This window comes from Apodemus sylvaticus, chromosome 6 (assembly GCF_947179515.1).
Source record: "Apodemus sylvaticus chromosome 6, mApoSyl1.1, whole genome shotgun sequence".
Classification (NCBI taxonomy): Eukaryota; Metazoa; Chordata; class Mammalia; order Rodentia; family Muridae; genus Apodemus; species Apodemus sylvaticus.
Window position 1 is genome coordinate 113,930,510 of NC_067477.1, and position 19,856 is coordinate 113,950,365.

A 19,856-nucleotide genomic window follows, 5' to 3' on the forward strand; every position below is an offset into this window, starting at 1 on the left:
AAATTGAAAGTGATTGGATATAGTTTCAGGTAGGCCAACCTAATTCTTTGATATTTAACCAATTATTTAGGGAGTGATTTCACTATACTAAGCCAGTATGCAGATAATAATAAACTTTTCCTTTGAGGCAAGGTCTCATGTAGTCCAGGCTAGACTATGACTCACTATATACCTAAAGACAACCCTGAACTTCTGCCTCCACCCCTGAGTACTGGGATAACAAGCATCTAGCTTATGTGGTGCTGGGAATTGAACTCATGACCTCATGCATGCTAGGTAAGCGCTCTTCTAACTGAGCTGTGCCCCCAGCCACAATAAACCTTGAAGAGGTCATAATAGGAGGCAGCGATTCTCGTGTAGACAGGGACGCAGCTCTCTATGTTCCCTGCAGCCTGAAGCTTGAGCAAGCCTGCATCCGGCAGCACATGAGAGTGGCAGAGGAAAAGATCCTTAAGCAAATAGAAAAAAAAAACCAATGTCCATCACAAGACATACAAATGAAATTACATGTTCTAAATTTAACCTCAGCCACAGCATCTCTCTAGCAGAAGTGGGGATCTGGAGAGGGGATGTGTCAGGCCTCAATTATGCTGACCTTTACTGTCCCCACAGGAAGGTGGGGACAGAGAATCAACAGGAACGGAGGCTGCAGGGGGGCACGGCCCTGGCCTGTCAGCCCTGAGGAGGACGCAGGCCCTGAGAGGTCTCTCCCAGTTGCTCCACCTCATGCACTGAGTGCAACATGCTAGATGGAAGACAGCCACCCTCAGACAAGCCAAGCTTCTGCCAATGGGACCTTCTCCACAGATGAGCATTCCTTCATTAAAGTCTGTCTGTCACCCAGGAGCGGGAAGCATCTTCATCTTAAACCTCTCACTCTAGAACTGACAGGTCGGACAGACTTCGACAAGTGGGAATGCATGTTAATGAGTAGGTAGGTGCCTCCAGGTCTGGTGGGGGCCACGGAAGGTATAAAGCTCCTACACAGTAAGACATGGGGCTCCTGTGACACAAGGTCGGCTGTGCCGATGAGGAGAGCAGCGTGGAGAGAGATGACTGAATTCAACGTGGGGTATAAAAGAGGCACATACAGGTTACCGCCCGTGGCTCACCTAGGACTGGGATGGAAGCCATGAGGGAAGAGAAGAAGGTTTAAGAAGGGGGCAAGAACCCAGGCCACTTCCAACGTCTAAAGGACCAATGTAGACAGGTCAAGATGGAGCGCCCCTGTACAAGTTCCTGACCCACACGCAGGTCCATAGGCACCTCTCCAAAGTGCAGGCCTTTACTTCTGCTCCAGCTCTTCAACTGTTTCCTTCAAGTGTGTTAAGTAGCAAATCTATATAGCCAAGTCTGTTTAGGACTTATATTCTTATAATAAAATAGAACCTAAACAGGCAAAATACACAAGATGGCTGTTGTTTCTAAGAAAAGAAATATTCAAAACTCTGAGTAGCTAAAGAAAATGCCAGTGAACTGGAGGTCGTCAACAACAGCAACTAAAGATATTGATCACAAATAAGAAAGATATCACAAATATCTAGGGGGTTTCTGTAACCTGATTATTTCCAAATGACTTAATTCCTTAAAAAATGTTTTTAGGTTTATCATTATAAGTGCATGCTGTGTTTTGTCTGCATGCTTGTGCATCGTGTGCATGCCTGCATGCTTATCTATGAATCATGTGATTGCCTGACACCCTGAGAGGCCAGAAGTGGGCTCCAGATCTCCTGGAACTGCAGTTACAGCCGTGGGAAGCAGCCATATGGGTGCTGGGAACTGAACTGAGATCCTTTGCAAAAACAAGTGTTCTTAAACAACAGAAACGATTCTCCAGCCCTAAATGACTTAACTTTATGGAAATTAGAAATTACAGGTCACACATGCTAAATACAAAAGAAGCCACACTGCAAACCAGCTATAGTACAGGATTGAATTTCCCTAATTAAAAAAAAAAAAATCTGAAATCCAAATGCTCCCAAACCTGAAACCTTTTAATTCACCCAAGATACCCCAAATAGAAAATTCCACACTATGCAACATTTTTTCCAGATAGAAATTAGTTAGGATCTTGTATAAAAAATTAAATTACCGTGATTCTATAACTCACTGTCTTAGTCAGGGTTTCTATTCCTGCACAAACATCATGACCAAGAAGCAAGTTGGGGAGGAAAGGGTTTATTCAGCTTACACTTCCATGCTGCTATTGATCACCAAAGGAAGTCAGGACTGGAACTCAAGCAGGTCAGGAGGCAGGAGCTGATGCAGAGGCCATGGAGGGATGTTTCTTACTGGCTTGCTTCCCCTGGCTTGCTCAGCCTGCTCTCTTATAGAACCCAAGACTACCAGCCCAGGGATGGTACCACCCACAACAGGCTCTCCCCCCTTGATCACTAATTGAGAAAATGCCCCACAGCTGGATCTCATGGAGGCATTTTCCCCAACTGAAGTTCCTTTCTCTGTGATAACTCCAGCCTGTGTCAAGTTGACACACAAATTCAGCCAGTACACTCACTGAGTGAGTTAAGTGTTACAGTGAGGACCTAATTCGGATTCCCAGCATGCAGGGAACTATAGGGCATGCATGGTGATAGCGGAGTGCTCTGTATGTTTTTGACTGGGAATACAGTCACGCAGCATCCCGCAGCTGTCAGCACCTCTCCTGGATACATACACAGCATACTCGGGGCTGGAAAGAGCAGGAGAAGCTAACTATGGTGCACAAGCCTGTAACCCAGCACTGCAAACACAGGGTTTGTTGGACACAAAAGTGGCCAGACCGCTTTTCTTTTACATCAAGAAACCAAGAGAGTTCTGGGGTCTTGCTGACCAGCTACTCTAGCTAAATTGGTGAGTTCTGGGTTCAGTGAGAGACCCTATCCAACACAGAAAGTGATGTCAGCTCTAGCTTCTTCACACATGCTCATTTCTGTGTGTGTGTGTGTGTGTGTGTGTATGTGTGTGTATGTTTTTGTGCGTGCATGTATGCTTGTATGTGTCTGTATATGTGTGCATATATATGTGTATATGTGAACATGTGTATGTGTCTATGTATGTTTGTGTACATGCATGTATGCATGTGTGTCTATGTGTATGTGTTATGTGTACATGTATATGTGTGTATGTTTGTATGCATGAATGTATGCATGTGTGTCTATGTGTATGTGTGTATGTGTGCATGTATGTGTGTATGTGTCCATGTGTATGTATATATGTATGTTTGTGTCCATGCATGTATGCATGTGTGTGTCTACATATATGTGTATGTGTACAAGAGTATGTGTGTTTGTGTATGTATTTGTATATGTATGTATGTGTATGTGTCTATATGTGTATGTGTATATATGTATGTTTGTGTGTATATTTGTATGTGTATGTGTGCATGTGTGTCTATATGTGTATGTGTGTATGTGTGTATTCGTATATATATCTATATGGGTATGTGTGTTTGAGTGTTTGTATGTGTACGTGTGTTTGAGTGTTTGTATATGTATGTGTGTATGTGTGTATGTGTGCATTGTGTGTGTTTGTATATTTGTGTGTGTATATGCATGTGTTTGTGTGTGTATATGTGTATATGTATGTATACTTTTTTACTGTCTTTTCATCAAATTCACTGTGCCTTAGTCTGCAGTCATTTGAAGCATATACTATGACAAGTGTTGACAGCTATGAGAAGCTATACGTCTATATTCCCAATTAAAAACATATAACTTCTACTGTGGCCACAGAGTCCCACCATGTCCCATGCAGCCAAGTCCCATAAAGGTCCACTGCTCTTACCACACCACCCTGACACCGCCCGTGCTGCTGTGCTGGTCTTGTTACTGCTTTCTTTAAATGTGGTGATCCATGCTCTGACACGCAGCTGTAGTCGCTGCCACAATAATTCAAAAGTCGACATTGATCAAGTTGAGCATCCTCTGGAAAGAATCCTCTTGGGGGATTTGAATCTAGAAAACTTGGCCTTGAGACCAGGCACACCAAGCTTCCCAGGGCAGTGTCCCCACCCCTGCCCACCTCCACTTTTTTGGCTATAAAATGCCATGGGTGAGGACAAGCACCTCGCAGAGGGGACTGGAGAGCTAATGGGCACACTTTAGAGAGCTTGCTTTCAAGGTTTATGCAAATGTGATTCCTAGCTGGTTGTGGTGGCCCACAACTTGAATCCCACCCAGCACTTGAGAGGCAGGTGCAGGTGGATCTCTGAGTTTGAGGCCAAGCCTGGTCTAAATAGTAAGTGTGATTCCAGAGTAGTTTAGCATCTTCAGAGCAAACACAGAAGCAAAGCCCACAGATATGTCAGAGGCCGCACAGAAGGGGCGTGGGGACTGCTTCCATGTTGACCAGTGAGACTCAAGATCATCTCCTCAGCTACGTCCAGTGAATTCCCAGTGAGGAGGATGGATGGTCAAGCCCAGGGAAACAAAGCAAGACCATGAGAACCTGCGGGACTGTCCCCGGCCTACATGCCTAACGATGTCCCATTTACAAAGTGGCCAGGCCACTTTGTTTCACACCAAGGAACCCAGAGAGTTCACTTAACAGAAGGGTCTTCTTGGCCTTCCTCCACAACATACCAGAGACCTCCACGGCGTCTCCTAATCCTCTGCTCTAAAATAAGGCAAAAAAGAAAAAGGCAACCACTGGCATAGCAGGGGTGGGGGGACAGCATCAGAAGTACACTGTCCTTTGTCCTCCTGGACAGCTCTGCAAGAGCCTCCTTTTTCTGGAAAAACAACCAACCAACCAACCAACCAACCTGTGGCTGCCTCCAAATGCTGCCTTTTGCCGCCTATGCTCTCGCCTGTACGGATTGTTAGAGGCGATCACCAGACGCCCACGCCTGGCCAACAAAGCCACAATCACTCCGACTAGAGTTTGGTTTTTCTTAATAACTATTGGGAAGTGTTCAATAAGTGTTCTTGGTTTGTTTATACTTTTGTGTGTGATAAATGCAAAGCTGTGTGTGCAAGCACACACACCTGTGCACACAGAGGCCAGAGGACACCAAGTGGCCTACTGTATCACAAGCCACCTTTTTCCCTTGATGCGGGAGCTCTAACTGAACCTAGAACTAGGCTGGAAGCCAACAAGCCCTCAGCAATCCCGTGCTCCCCTCCCGACAGCCTTGCTGAAGACCAAGCCTGGCCAGTTACATGGACACTGGAATCTGAGCGCAAAGACCATTCAGAGCTAGGTACAGTTGCAGGATTGTACTGAGAAAAAACAAAACAAAACAAAACAAACAAACAAAACCTTTTTTCTAGTTGGGGTGTGGCTCAGCCCTTAGAACACACCTTTAATCCTTCTGCTTCGAATACAAACACACCCTTAGTTCTTACTTTTAATCCCAAACCATGAAGGTAAAGTTACTTTGTAGAAGGAAGCCCCAGGTTTAAAAGTGATGCCTAACTGAGTGGCAGACAAAGTCACGAATCAGAGAAAGATTTGAAAGACTAGGAGATGCCTAACTCTCACAAGAAGAAAAAGGGAAGCTACTTAAGAGAACAGTGCAGAAAGAGAAAGGCAGGAGGCAGTTTTACTGGCCCAGTCAGAGACGCTGCAGAGAGAGACGGAACAAGCTAGACACAGGTGAAGACGGGACGAGCCAGAGAATAAGTAGCCAGAGGTTAGAACGCATTGCTAAAGTCAGTATGAGGCCAAGCAGAGCAACTCAGGAGCAGCTGAGACAAAGAGAGAAGCCAGAGGGAGTCAGTCAGCTTGGAGAGGAGTCGGAGCCAGAACAGCTGAGTGGAGTCAGCCAGCCAGGGTTCAGAGCGAGCTTATTCAGCAGTGAGTCTCAGAGGCTGAAAACATTCCAGGCCTAGATTAGATTGTACAGAGTCTAGAAGCTTCCAGGACTAGGTTGGCAGCCGGAGAATAAAGATATATTGACAAGGTGTTGCATTGTAAACCTGTAATCTCAGCACTTGGGAAATGCGGAAGGCAGATCGTGAATTCAAGGTCATCCTTGGCTCCGGGGCAACTTCAGGGCCAACCTGGGCTATAAGAGACCTGGTTTCAAATAAAACAAAATAGACAAGGTAGCTAGAAAAAGTACGTGTGGATATTTCCTAAACAGGAAACAAGCATCCAATACCACAGCTGGGGACTGAGAGAGACTGGCATTGCAGATAGGGAAAACCAGGGAGGTAGCAGAGCCTGCTCCACACTACTGCCTGCCATGATCAGGCTGGCAGGTGCTAGAGTTTAAACAGTTTCATTCCTTCAAAACTCATGTTGATATATGATTCCAAGTATTTTTGTGGAAAAAAGTTGGGAGGGGGGGATGTTTTGGTTTTGTTCGTTTTTGTAAACTTGATACAAACCAGGGTCTTTAGGGAAGAGGGAACTTCAACTGAGGAAAGGCCTCCATCAGACTGGCCTGTAGGCAAGTTGATTGATTGATGGGTGAGGCACCTGTAGGAGGGGCCAGTGCTGGGCACGTGGTCCTGGTTTGTATAAGAAAACCAGCTGAGCAAGCCATGGGGCCCAAGCCAGTAAGCAGCCTTCCCCTGTGGCCTTTTCCTGCCTTCAGGTTCCTGTCCTGAAGTCTCTCAAGGTTGAACTGTAATCTGTGAGAAGAAATAAACCCTTTCCTCCCCAGACTCCCTTTAATTGTGGTGTTTACCACAGCAGTAGAAACGTAACTAGGATAATATGGCCTTTAAAAGGGACCCAGGCCCTTAAGAAATCAGTGTCTTTCTTGTACGATTCGGTTGGTCCTCTCAAGAGCAGATTATGGTAAACAAGGGTCATTTTTCCTCCCCAGTCCTGGCTTTCTGGCAGCAGTTGAAGCCACACAAGGTTCTCCCTAGAAGTTGACTAGACGCCATGTTCTTAAACTTCCCAGTCTCTGGACTCAGGAGCTATTAATACCACTGTTCTTTATAAATGACCAGGTCTTGGATGTTTTGTTATAGGAATGGAAAAAAGACTAAAAGTTACCAAGCCAATCTGCCAGTCATGTAAGAACTTGGCATGGCCCTCGTGGGTAAAAATTAGGCCTGAAGGACACGCCAGGGGCCCACCTAGAGCCAACCACAACGCTGCCAATGGTGGCTGCCACAGATGCTGCACAATCTGACTCAGCTGTGTATCTCGAGAGCCAATCTTGAAGTGACAGGCCAACAGCAAACCACAAACAGAAGCCTTGATGTTCAAGTCCAATCTACAGCGGTGAAGAGGGCGAGGGTGGGTCCTTCTCAAAGGTGCCCCTTGCCTCTCTGTTTACAGGAAGTATTGAGAAGGGGAAGGAGCCATTTCTAATTACAGTGTCTTTCTCAGGTACCACGAGGAGAAAAGAAAAAAAGCTAAAAACATTATCCAAGGGAGAGAAAGGCATCAAGACAGAAAAGGGCTGGGAGAGGACGGGAGAGAAGCAACAGGCTGCAGATGGAATATATAAATGACAACCGTGAGGGAAAAGATAGGGATGAGTAATAAAAGTCAGTGAATAAACACAGGCCCAATGGTCATAGTCTGCTACATTATACATAGGGTTATGGCTCCAAACACTTGATAATTCTTCCAGAGGAGAAATAGTGACTGGGAAAAGAATGAGTAAACTTGGCCTGATTCAGCTATGGGTCAAAGGTGAGAGGCGACTGCCAGGACCAGATGGAATGGAGAAATAATTTAGCCGGGCACGGTGGCAGAAGCCTGTAATCTCAGCCCTCAAGTGTTGGAGGCAGGAGGCTGATGAGTTGGAGGCCAGGTTGGGCTAAGATCAAGAGAAAAGAGGGGGAGGGAAGGGAAGGAAAAGAGAAGGGAAGGAAGAGGGAAGGAGGGACGGAAGGGAGGAGGGACGGAAAGCAGAAATCCAAGTGAGGCTCTGTAGTTTATAAGGTGTACATCGGCTCCTGCCTCCACCAGGCAACAAGGTATCACTCTGGTCCTTGTTTGTCACGGTACAAAATGCTATCAGACAAAAAATGTTGTCACAGGCCACCTGTGTCATGCAGACATAGAGACAGTCACTGAGGACTCTACACAATGGCTGCTTCCCAGCACTCCCGTCTTAAGCCCTCTTAAGAGATCCTGAGTCTACCCGCTCTCCCCTTAGATATTTGGTGACGGCAACTCTCCACGTCTGAAGGTTTCTTCTTCTAAGCCCCGGATCTCGAGGACATAGTATGTGGTATACAGAAGATGGACATACAGAGCGCACAGATGCACCACACAGAGTTCATCTACCCCACCCCTCCCTGCCTCCATCTTGGTAGGTGGCCTGGAGGCATCCGCCTGGGGTTACTCCAACAGAATCCCACACTGCCTTGAATGTACCAGGTTAATCCACAGGCATACAAACCTGACCCTGTCTGTCCCTTGCTTGAATTTCTTTGGTACAATTCTATTATCATAAGAATAACAACCGCCCTTGCTTAGCTGGGGATGTAGCTTGGTTGGTAAACGGTTTGCCTCCAGTGGACAAAACCCCAGTACCTTGTAAACCAAACAGTGGTACATGCCAGGAATCCCAGCACTTGGGAGGCAGAGGCAAGTGGAGCCAGCCTGGTCTACAGAGTTCCAGGACAGCCAGGGCTACATAGAGACCCTGTACCAGAAAAAAACAAAAGCAAACAAACAAACAAAAACAGGGCTGAGGCTGCAGCTCAGTGGTATAGGAGACAGAAACAGAGAGACAGAAAGCTAGAGAAACAGACAAAGACTAAAGTCCTTCCACTACCTGGTTCTGCACCTGTCCCTCCAGCTCCCACGGCCCAGTCATGTTCCTGGAACACAGTGATTCTCACCAGCTCCAAGCAGCCGTGAACCTCTTATGGCCCTGTTTCCATTGCTCCACCTGGAAAACTCCTACTGATCCTTCAGAGCCCAACTCAAAAGCAGCCCACGAGCTTCTTCCTGGGTTTCTGCAGACAGGTACTCTCCTGCACACAGGATCTGTACCCCAGCCTGTGGGTTTTGTGTGTGCGTGGGCCTTGAGATCAACTCATTGTACACAGCCCACACTGAACAATGTTTGCTGCTCTGGCAAAGCATTTATTAAACACTGTAAGGAATGGAAATTTCTCCCTGGACTGGAGGAACAAGGGAGGGGAGATGGCCACTGCTCCAACTCCGCCCTGAGGATCTTCTGAGAGATCTTATGCAAATCACTTGTGCCTTGGACCAAATGAGAACTAGGCCAGTGGAAAGTCAATGACTCATTTTCTAAGCTCCTAAAATCCCTCCTTGGCTGCTGCTCTTCCCTTGGGCCATGAAAGGTATTTAGGGGCAAGCAGCAGAGGATATTTTAAAGAGTTAAAGAAATCCTGGGGGCTGAAGAGGTGGCATTTGTTACTCTCTTTGGGGGGGGGGGGGACCAGAGTTTGATTTTCAGCACCCACGTGTGGCTCGAAACCACCTGTAACACCTGTTCTAGAGGACCTTACACCCTCTTCTGGCCACCAGGAGCACCAGGCACACATGTGGTGCAGATACATGCATGTGGACAACAAAACACTCAGACGAATAAAATAAAAAAAAATATTGAAAAAAGAATAAAATCTTTCTTTTAAAAAAAACTACTCTTGCTAGGAGGTGGCAGGGCACACGTTTAATCTCAGCACTCAGGAGGCAGAGGCAGGCAGATGTCTGAGTTCGAGGCCAGCCTGGTCTTGAGAACAAGTTCCAGGACAGCCAGGGCTACACAGGGAAACTCTGTCTCAAAAAAAAAAAAAAAAAAAAAAAAAAAAAACCCGCTCACCATCCCCACCCCCGCCCCTCTCTTTCTCTGTCTCTACTCCCTCAACTCCCCTCCCCATGCCCTAAATAAACTCTATTCTATACAAAACGAAACAACAACAAAACCAACAAAAATGGATAAATAATAAAATTACTCTCAAGCCAACACAAGAATATTTCCTCAAAGTCTCAGTAAGAGGGGAAGAAGGACCATTGAAAAGCCAATCATCAGTGGTTAGAGCACTCATTGCTCTTCTGGAGGTCCTGAGTTCAAATCCCAGCAACCACATGGTGGCTCACAACCATCCGTAATGAAATCTGATGCTCTCTTCTGGTGTCTGAAAACAGCTACAGTACAGGGTACTCACATAAAATAAATAAATCTTAAAAAAAAAAAAAGCCAACCATTCCACAGCCATTTAGCCATTTACCCACCAAACTCCATGACAGGTCCTTCCCTTCCCTGAAGCACGTGACAGCCCACAGAGAAAGCTACAGTGTAAACGTCTGAAAGATGCACATAAGGGAAGCCTGCCTCCTGGAAACAGGAATGCGTGCAGAGCGCGCCGAGCGCGCCGTGTGCAGAGCGTGCCTGTGCAGAGTGCCGTGTGCAGAGCGCGCCGTGTGCAGAGAGTGCCGTGTGCAGAGCAAGGCCAGCACTGGCACTGTGGTGTAGCTAGACGCATCTCTCGAGTTATAGCCGGCTTCCTGTGTCCTGGCACTGTGTCCTGGACATAAGGTCTAGCTTGTGTTCTTGAACTCACGGAGATCCACCTGCCTCTGCCTCCCAAGTGCTGGGATGAAAGGCATTCACCACCACTGCCCGGCCTTAAAGCGTTTTTTTTTTTTTTTTTTTTTTTTTTTTTTTTTTTTTAAGAGAAAAACTTTGAAAAAACTAAGCAACTGCACAAAGGATCTCCTGGAGAATCTTAGTGGGGAGGTGTTGAGGCCGTCTCACTGTGAAGCTCAGGCTGACCTCAGACTTCAAACCCTCCAGCTCAGTCTCCAGGATCCAGGACCACAGTGATGCAACATCACTCCCAGCTGAGACTCGAGAGCTCCCTGAAGAATGTGGCCCTATCCTGGACCACGGTCCAATTTCTCAAGCATCCCCTGGCCACTGAGCATCCTGTATCCCACGGACTCACAGCTTCGAAACTGAGTCTTGGGCAGGCAAGATGGCTCAGCGAGCAAAAGTGTTTGCTACTCAAGCCGGCTGACCTGAGTTCCATCCCCAAAATATACAGCAGAGAGAACCGATTTCCAAAGGTTGACTTTCACACGCGCACTATAGAATGTATATGTGTGGCCCACACTCACACATACAAACACATCATGCATATGCAGGTGCACAATGATTAACAAAATAAAAATTAAATGTAAAATAAATAAAATAAAATGGAGTCCCTTCTCCCCATCGGATTTCACAGGTCTCCTAGCTTGGGCACCTCAGACAGCTGCTCCGACTACAACCCTGCCTTGTACTACGTCACGCTCAAACCAAGGAGTAAAATCAATTTCCTCTTGTACCTGAGTCAATCTTATATTGCTCTGACCAATATTACTGAGACCACAGTCATTAAAACCTGGAGCATCCACTTTCTTCCAGAGATCCCGGGAGCCCTGGGAACCGCACGGAGACACTACAAAGATAGCGAGATTCCAGACTCAGAGCAAAGCCTTCTGGGAACCTGCCAGGAGAGCCATCAGCCAAACACAGACTACTGAATGAAACAGGCCCAGCGGCCAGAGAAAGTGACCCCAGACAGAGCCAAATAGATCAGAAAAACCGCCATCAGAACAGAGCCAACACCCAAGATGACGAGAAACAACAAACTCTTGTTCACTGAAGCCCCCAAGCTTCTGGGAGTGCTGGCCACAGTGGGTGACTGTGACACCCTATCTTCAGGCAGGCTGTGTACAAGCAGGCCCTCCCACATTAGAGAAGTTCTTAGAAAGCACAAAGTGAACTATTCGCCCAAATATGTTTATTTCTGAGGAATCAAATGCTTCCAATGTCTTTATATCACAGTAAAGGGAATGGGGTCACTTATGGACATCAGTGGCTAAAGGCTTAGGGTCGTTGATATCCTGCTAGCTTTGCACTGAGACCAGCATAGGTTACTCACACGTTTTGGCCACTTGTCACCTTGCACGCCTAGGCAGGCTCTCACCCTGAGTGCTGTTAAGGCACATCTGCACTGTGACCAGGAAGGCACAGTCTGGTGAGGAGACTGGTGGGAAATGACCGGGTGATTTTTGTAGGCTGGACCACCTGCATGAGATCTGCTGTCACACACAAACTGCAAAGTCCTACGGTCCTATGGCCTTGAACACCCAATCTCTTTTTATCTTGACGGCTAAGCAGGGTCAAGGCTTGGCTTAGTACTTGTATGGGAGACTGAGGAATAAGAAGTTTAGTATCCTAGCGACTCCCATGGAGAATTTGCCAAACTCTGGAGAGAATATGGGTGCATATGTGCACACATGTGTTCATATAAAGCAGCCTCAGCCCCCACGGCTGGCCCCGCCCTGGGCTTCAGTTTCCCTTCCAAAAACAAAAGCTGGCTGTCTACAAAATGCTGATCTTAAAAATAAAAATAAAAAAATAAAAATAAAAATAAAAAATTCACAAACATGGGACCACCAATGCTAACCACAAAATGTCAATGGAATAATGTGAATCGTGGGCCCACAATTGCCCTGAACCCTCAAGACACAGTAGGAAAGCTCTGCTTATACAGAGATAAGGATCGGGAAAGACCACAGAGAAATGTGAGCAGGAGAAGGGACTAGGGGTGGGGTGGGGGTGGGGGATGGGGGTCCTACAAACCATTTTTGTGCTCAGGAATCCATTATCCTTCAACCAAGCCCATGCAGTTGGACGCCATGGCCCTACAGCTCCTTGCTTCCAGCCTCTCAGCGAGCTCTCCCAAGAGGGATGGCTGCCACTTTCTCACGCTGGGACAGTGGCAGAGCCCCAGGGCCCAAGGGCAAAACCTGCGTTGAGGAGGCCCCCTCCCTCCTCCCGCATCTGTCTCCAGCACCTCTCCCACATCTGGCTTCCTCTTTCCCAAAGTGCCCGTGCCTGAGCCCAGACCTCGGCCCTCCTGTTGACTCTCCTCCCCTCCATCGCTCCCCAATCCCTCTTCATTTCTCACAAACACCTGGCCAGGGCTTCACGAAGAACTTCCTGTGGCAGGCTTCCATGCTCTCTGTGCCCACTTCCCAGGGGCAGAGGGGAATGCTTTCGACACAGGGCCTCCCATCTCTTGGGCACTGTTCTTTGACAACACTCAACAAAGATACCTGGGTTATCAAAGCAGCAGGCCTGACTCCACTCAGGGGTGACTCTGACTCTCCCGCAATCCAGCCCTCCCTGCCTCCCCTGACCTTTTTGAGCCTTGGCGCCCTCATCTTCCTCGAGATGGAGCTCCTTACCTCCAGAACACAAGGGGATGGTGTGTGAGAGACACACTCTGGCTCCAGCTGTGGAGAGGACTGTCTTGGGAGGCCTTATCCTCTCTTACAGCCTCCTTGCTGAAACTCTCCGAGACCCCCAGAGCCAACCCTCCTAAGCGAGCGAATTGCTGGCCATTTTGTAAACATGGAAGGCTCACATCCAATGCTCACCTTGCAAATAAAGGCCTCAGCAGGCTACTCATTCCCAAATAGTCTTCCTGCTGTGAAGTCAGTCTACAAACTATTTGTCATGGATTCGTAGGCCCTCATTCACCACAGACTCATTTCTTAATGACACACAGCAGAAGCTGGGTGAGTTTGCAAAAGGGTCTCTGAAGCAGTTATGGGTCAGAGGAGCACTCGCGGTCAGAGGAGCACTCGCGGTCAGAGGAGCACTCGTGGCCATATTGGCTGTCTTGCACCCTCCACTCTGCCCCGCTCCCTTCATCCCAACCACTAGCTACTGCTCTGGATCCTGCCTGACTACTTGACTCCCTCACCTCCTCCCAAGGGTGGTTAAAACACTCGGGGGCAGCTGTGCTGTAAGAGGCATAGATGTCAGAACCCGGATGAGGGCACTGCATCTCCTCTGGACTCACCCCTCCTCCCCAAGCAGCCCTAGGCCTGAGAATCCATCCCATGGCTGACACTCTGTCCCAGACCCACTACAAGGCTCTACTTTTGATTCTGTAATATTCTCTCATTCCTGATCTACAAAGCCCCAATACCACCTGTTCTCACTGGAACCCCATTCACTGGCCCTTTGAGAAGATGTCAGGCTGCCACAAAACCCAGGGCTACCTTTAGTCCTTCCCCCATAGAGCCAAGTACAGACATGGGTGTGTGTGTGGGGGGGGGGGGGTCTGCAGGAGACGCTGGCACAGGAAATGTTTCCTTGACGCTACTCACAGAGGTAACCAAAACCATGAGACTCCCCCAGAACTACAGGTGTCCTCTGTGACAAGACCCGGGAGACCTGGCCAGAGCCAAAAAGCAAGGAAAGAAACACATGGGCAGGAACTGAAGAAAGCTGGAAATTCCTGGGAGTTTGCCTGATGAGGACCTGAACTCCTGGCCCTCATTCCCCTGCCCCTCTCATTCTCCAGGGAGTTCCCATCCCACAGGCTGGAGAAGCGAGCACCAGGGCGAAAGAATGACGCTTTTCTTCACACCCAAGGGAGACGAGACCTTGGTATCTGTCCCCACAGCAACGCTGCACGAACCTTGGTTTCTACAGGAGTCAGAGATGAAATGTACGAAAGCCGCAAATGAAGGAAGACTTTGTTGAGTGGACCTGGGAAACTAGGCACCTCTGAAAAGGTCACACTGGGCCTGGAGAGATGGTTCAGTGGTTAAGCAATTCCAGAGGCCCTGGGTTCAATTCCCAGCACCTACATGTCAGCTCACAACTGCAGGACATCCGGCACTCTCACACAGACACATTTGCGGGCAAAACACCAATGCACGTAAAATAAAAATAAACAAATCGCTAAAAATAAAAAAGAAAGAAAAGTCACTTTGGTCCCAAAGAAGTGACTCAGAAACTTCTGGAACACGTACTGTAAAAGCCTGGCCTCCAGCTTCCTATCTCAGGCTCCGGAGTTAACCTTGGGAGGCCCCCCCTTTTCCCTTCTATCCCCAAAGCCAAGTTCCAGGCACGATTTCACGTCAAGATCATGATCCCCTGGGGTGCAGAACTCTTATTACACATTTTTATTTTATAAACATGTATGTATATATTATTTTTATAGCAGGCTGGGGATTCAATTCCAGAGAGGTCGGAACACACTAGGCAAGCACTCTCCCACTGAAATAAACTCCCAGCCTTTAATATTTTTATTCTTAAATTATTACTTTTATCTTTTTTTTCCCTATTTCCAATTAGGGCTCTTATTTCTTTACAGTCCTGGTCTCTTTTTAAGACCAGCAATCTTGAGTTTAAAACTGATCTGCAGGGACCCACCCTGTGGCTGAATCTTATCTAGATCCTTTTCCTAGAGCAGCTTCCAAGTTCAGTTTCTTGCTGAGTGGAGAAGATGAGGCCCAGAGCGACATGGGCCTGAATGAAGTGTCAACCCAAACCTCAGAGCAAGGGGCCTCAAGCGAGATGACAGCGTCTCCATCTATTTGATGAACAGAGACTCTATTGGTGCCTTCTACTGAGATGTGGGTGATGACCACAAGCAGGCAGAGATATTACTTGTCTTCAGTAGACAAGAAAGAGAAGCCAGGATCCCACTCTCAGGCTGAGGAGACAGATTCCCATTGCGGTGTGGGGGCCCTGGTCAGTGAGTCAGCACACCTGGGCTCTACTCATTTCTGCTGCCAGTGATTAGCAGTTGCTTATCTGTGATTCCTTCCCTACGCGACCAGAGGGCTCTGGACTAGATGCTCTCCCAGGCCCTTGCTGAATACCAGACACGGCTCAGTGCTGGCCAGTTTCCACGGGCCGGCAGCGGCTTCTGTCTGAATGAACTTTAGGTATACCCTGTCTATCCTTGCCCCTAGCCAGTCACTTCTTTAGGCTGACAGCACACCAGCCTTACCCTCCACCACACAGAGCTGAGGTAAGAATGAGGTCCCTCTATCAACCAAATAACCTGCAGACAAATCTTCCTGGAGACAGCTCCCCCTGTAATCTGGTCACTGGTTTGTTGACCCTCTGGGGACACACTCTCTACAGTCACTCAAGGCTGCCCCCCCCACTAAACCTAGAATCTCTACCATGACAAGGCCCCACTATGCCCCATCTCAGCACTCTGGGCAAGCCCAGACTTAGGGAAGGACTGCTCAACTTCACTAGAAGATGCTTTCGGTGCCCTCAAAGTCTCTTGACAACAGACAGGTCCAGGCGTGGTCAGAAGTGGGGGAGCATGGAGCAGAACTCCATGCTCTGTTCTCTGATTTGCTCCTCAGTGAACAACATACTGGGGAGATGTACTCAAGGCCAGGGACTCTGACAAGAAGAAACGGGAAGAAGGGCTTGCTTATTGGAAGGCAGGCAATGGTTCGGAAGATGTCCTCAAGTGCTGCCAGAACTACCTGTTCTAACCAATGCCCAATGGCAATGACTGTGGACACCCTCCCCCCAAAAAAAAAACTGCCCACAAGCAGAGATACAAGCTGAAGCCACCAACCCAGGAGGCCAGGACGGCAACAGCGGGTGTTTACAGAACACCCAGAACCAGGAAAACAAAACACAAAAACAAAAGCTGGTGGGGCTGGTACACACTAATCCCAGCACTCGGGAGGCAGAGGCAGTTGGATCTATGTGAGTTCAAGGACAGCCAGGGCTACACAGAGAAATATTGTCTAGGAAAAAAACAAAACAAAACAACAACCACAGCAGCAGCAAAAACAACCAAACAAAATACAAAACAAAAAACAACAACAACAAAAACCATGGTGATATGCCTATAACCCCACAGGCTCCAGCCTGGTGCTGAGCCACGCAGAAGACTTGTGAAATATAACTGAACACGGTCGCCCACATCTGTAATCCTAACACATGGCAGGTAGAAGCGAGAAGGATCAGGTGTTCAAAGCCATCCTCTGCTACAGCAAGACCATTTGAACTACATGAAACCCTGCCTCAAAATAAGAAATCAATTTAAAAAAAAAATCTGTGAAATAGGTTCCTACCTGACCTAGAATGGGAAAATAGAAAGAACCGTGTACCAAGACCTAGAAAAAAAGTTTAAAACCCAGCAGAAGCCATGTTCCCCTCTAAATAGCTGCGAGGCAATGGAGGTACCATTGGTATCACTGTAGGCTACACACCAATCCCACGCAGACAATGACAAAGGCTTTCGTAAGACAGAGGCGGCAGTGAGATGTGGGGGAAAGACCTCTGGAAACAGACAGAGAAACCTGATGGCTGTCCCTGGCCACTTCCTAGCTCTCACAAGGGTCATATGTGGAAAACTAGAAAGTGTGCTGTAAGGTACAGAATGCACTGACTCCCGTCTCTGGGGAGCCCTTCCTGGGATGACCAGATAAACTCAGGCCAGAATCTCAGCCCATCTTCTGGCCGTCTCTAGCAGTACTTGGTGGGAACACATCTTAGCAAAGCTGAATCTCCATTCTCCATCCCTTCAGTGAAAAAAGCCCGCTAGGACACAGTGCCACACTCCACACCACAATGGCTATGACAACTGTCCCAGCTGTGTCCCCGCTTCCTGCCTTCCCTCCCTTACATCACCCATCTGCTGGTGATGCTCTGAGCTCTGAGGGAGAAACAGGGTATCTGATAATCACACCTCCCCCTTACAGCTCTTCACATAACCTAACAAGCTTTCAACCCTGTTCCTTCGGATCTTGATAACAGCCATTTCCGCATTCGGGGCAGACAGGATCCCCATCTGACTGAGAGCTCTGAGGTCCCACAAGTCAAATACCATCTGGAGCTAAGCAAAGATAGCTAGTGATCGGAATTTGCCACAAGCAGTCTCTTGACCTGGGGCGTTGATGGAATGGCTGGACAAGACTTCCTCCACACGAAGACTGCAAGGTGCTGTCACCAACTCCAACTAGGCACAGGTGGCTGAGTGGCCCCAAGGCCCAGCGTTCTTTCTCTAGGATAAACACCATATGACATCGGGGTGTACACTCCCAGGGGCTGAGAGGTGGTCCTCTAAACTGGCACCTGGGACCCCAAAGCCGCTCGGGACGCGTTCGACTCCGGGCGACAGAGAAGGAGGAGGGTTGGACTCACCTGCCTCACCAGCTGGATCCCTTCCAACTCATCTTGCTGCTGCTGGGCCACGGTGACCCCCAAGACAAGCGTGTGCACCACACAGGAGATCACAGAGATGATCACGATGGGGCTGAGGCTGAGGGGCAGCGTTATGAAGAAGGAGAAGACAAAGAAGGCCTGCCAACCCACGGTGTCACTGGCTGCGTGGGCACGTGAGAAGTTCAGGCCCAGATAGGAGAAGATCTGGGCAGTGATAAGCAGCCACAGCAGGTAGGGTACCACTTTGCGGCTCACCCGGTCCGGGAGCAGCCCCTTCTTGCAGAGCACAAAGAGGATAATGTCCAACACCAAACCCACGCCTGCCACCATGAGGGGCGCCAGCTTGTCGCTGGAGAAGACCACCGCGCACATCACGACCACGTAGCAGTCGAAGAGGGCCGCAAAGACCACCAGCACCAGCAGTGTCTCATGGCGCTGCCTTTTGAAGTAGGTCTGGTAGAGGTTCTCCAAGGACTCAGGCACGAAGGTCAGCCGCATAAAGCGAGGCAGGCACAGGCAGGACCCGGAGTTCCGCACAGAAATTTCATGGGTCCGGCCGACCCCGCGGTCAGGGTCAGAGGGCAGGCTGACCGAGTACTCGGCGGAGTACTCTGCCGAGTACTCGGGATCCGAGAAACCCTGGTTCCTCGGCATGTTGGCTGCTGGCTGCTTCTAATGAGGAAGGGAGAAGTCCAGGTCAAGCCACTTCACCAGGGCTTCGTAAGACCCGGGGAAGGCGGGGAGGCTCCTCTTGGCTGGGAATGAAGGGCGTCCAACTGGAGCTGGAATGCTTAGTGGGTTCCCAGGACACAGGTGGCACCGAACATCTACAACTTAAAAGGACACCGCTAAGTAGAAGCGCCTCTTTCCTTGCCATCCACAGTACCCCTCCTACAGATCCATGCTACACAGGCCACCAACACCATAGCCTCCCAAGCACGCCCACACACTCAGTCAGGTCCACACCAGACACCCGGTTTCCTGCGTCGGGTTTCTGGAGGGGCCTAGCCATCTCTCCATCCCTCACATGCCCGGCTCTAGCCCTGACTTCCTCACCTAAATTCCCTCCAGGCCCACTGCCTCCAAATAAAACGTGCCTGAAGGAGCCGGGGCGGTCCTGGGGATTCCCTCACCTCCCTTCTGTTTACTTCCTTTCCCCCCACCTACCCCTGGGAGACTCCAGCCCCTTCCCAACCTCCGGCTCTGCAGCCTCGTGGAAGCCCGGCCCTGGATCCTGGCTTGGCGCTGACCTGTGCGGGAACTCGGGAGCCGCGCGCTCCAGACCGGGGCTGCGGAGCCGGGCCAAGCAGGGTTCAGCGAGCCGCAGACTGCTTTCCGCAGTGCCGCCGCTCCAGCTCGTCCGCCCGGAGCCTGTGCGCGGGTCCCCTCGCGGTCAGGCCCCGGGTCGGGCCGGGGGAGGTGCGGGGCTGCGGCTCAGCATCTGTGGGCGCAGAGGACGGCGGCGGCGCACGCTGCGGATGGCGGGCCCAGGCCGGGGCAGCCTGCCAGCATCCTCTCCCCGCACGCAGGGCGAGCCAGCCGAGTCCGTGCGCTGCGCTCTGCACACTGATTCACACGCGCCGCAGGCCCCAGGAGGCGGGCGGCCCCTCCCCGCCTTGTCGCCGCCTCCTGGGCGCGGGGTGGAGGAGCCCCTCGCTGTCCCCGGTGTTCCCCCACTTGCCAGTGCCCGGCGACGGCTGCGTGGAAACGCCGAGTCGGTGGCAGACAGAAAGGAGCGAGGCGAATCCACACCTTGCCCAGATCAAGCTGTGTTACAGAAGATCAAAGCCCGGGACGTATCCTCCCTGCAGGTGAAGCGTGCTGGGGCACCCCTGCCGCCCTTCTTCTACCCTGGCTTCCTTCCGGGGACAGGAGAGGCCCGGGCTGAGGTTTGGGGGCCGCTCCCTGAGTGGGCGCGCCCCGTCTCAGTGTCTCCGCCCACCCTGGCAGCCCAGACGTCAAGCGTGGG

General features: G+C 49.7%; 1 protein-coding gene across 5 annotated transcripts in view; it reads right to left on the reverse strand.

Moving 5' to 3' along the window:
- Positions 1-19,763, reverse strand: part of Adcy3 (adenylate cyclase 3) — an 82,789-nt gene extending 63,026 nt beyond the window's left edge. For 2 of the 5 annotated variants that reach the window (XM_052186184.1, XM_052186179.1), the window contains exons 1-2: positions 19,138-19,226; positions 17,867-18,720 (exon numbers count right to left, since the gene is read on the reverse strand). In XM_052186184.1, the coding sequence (XP_052042144.1) occupies positions 17,867-18,541 (675 nt within the window). In that variant the 5' untranslated portion in view covers positions 18,542-18,720; positions 19,138-19,226. Of the gene's footprint in view, positions 1-17,866; positions 18,721-19,082; positions 19,227-19,639 lie in introns of those variants that run through there. The other 3 variants (XM_052186183.1, XM_052186180.1, XM_052186182.1) reach the window with 3 other exon arrangements.
- Between the last annotated feature and the right edge of the window lie 93 nt (positions 19,764-19,856).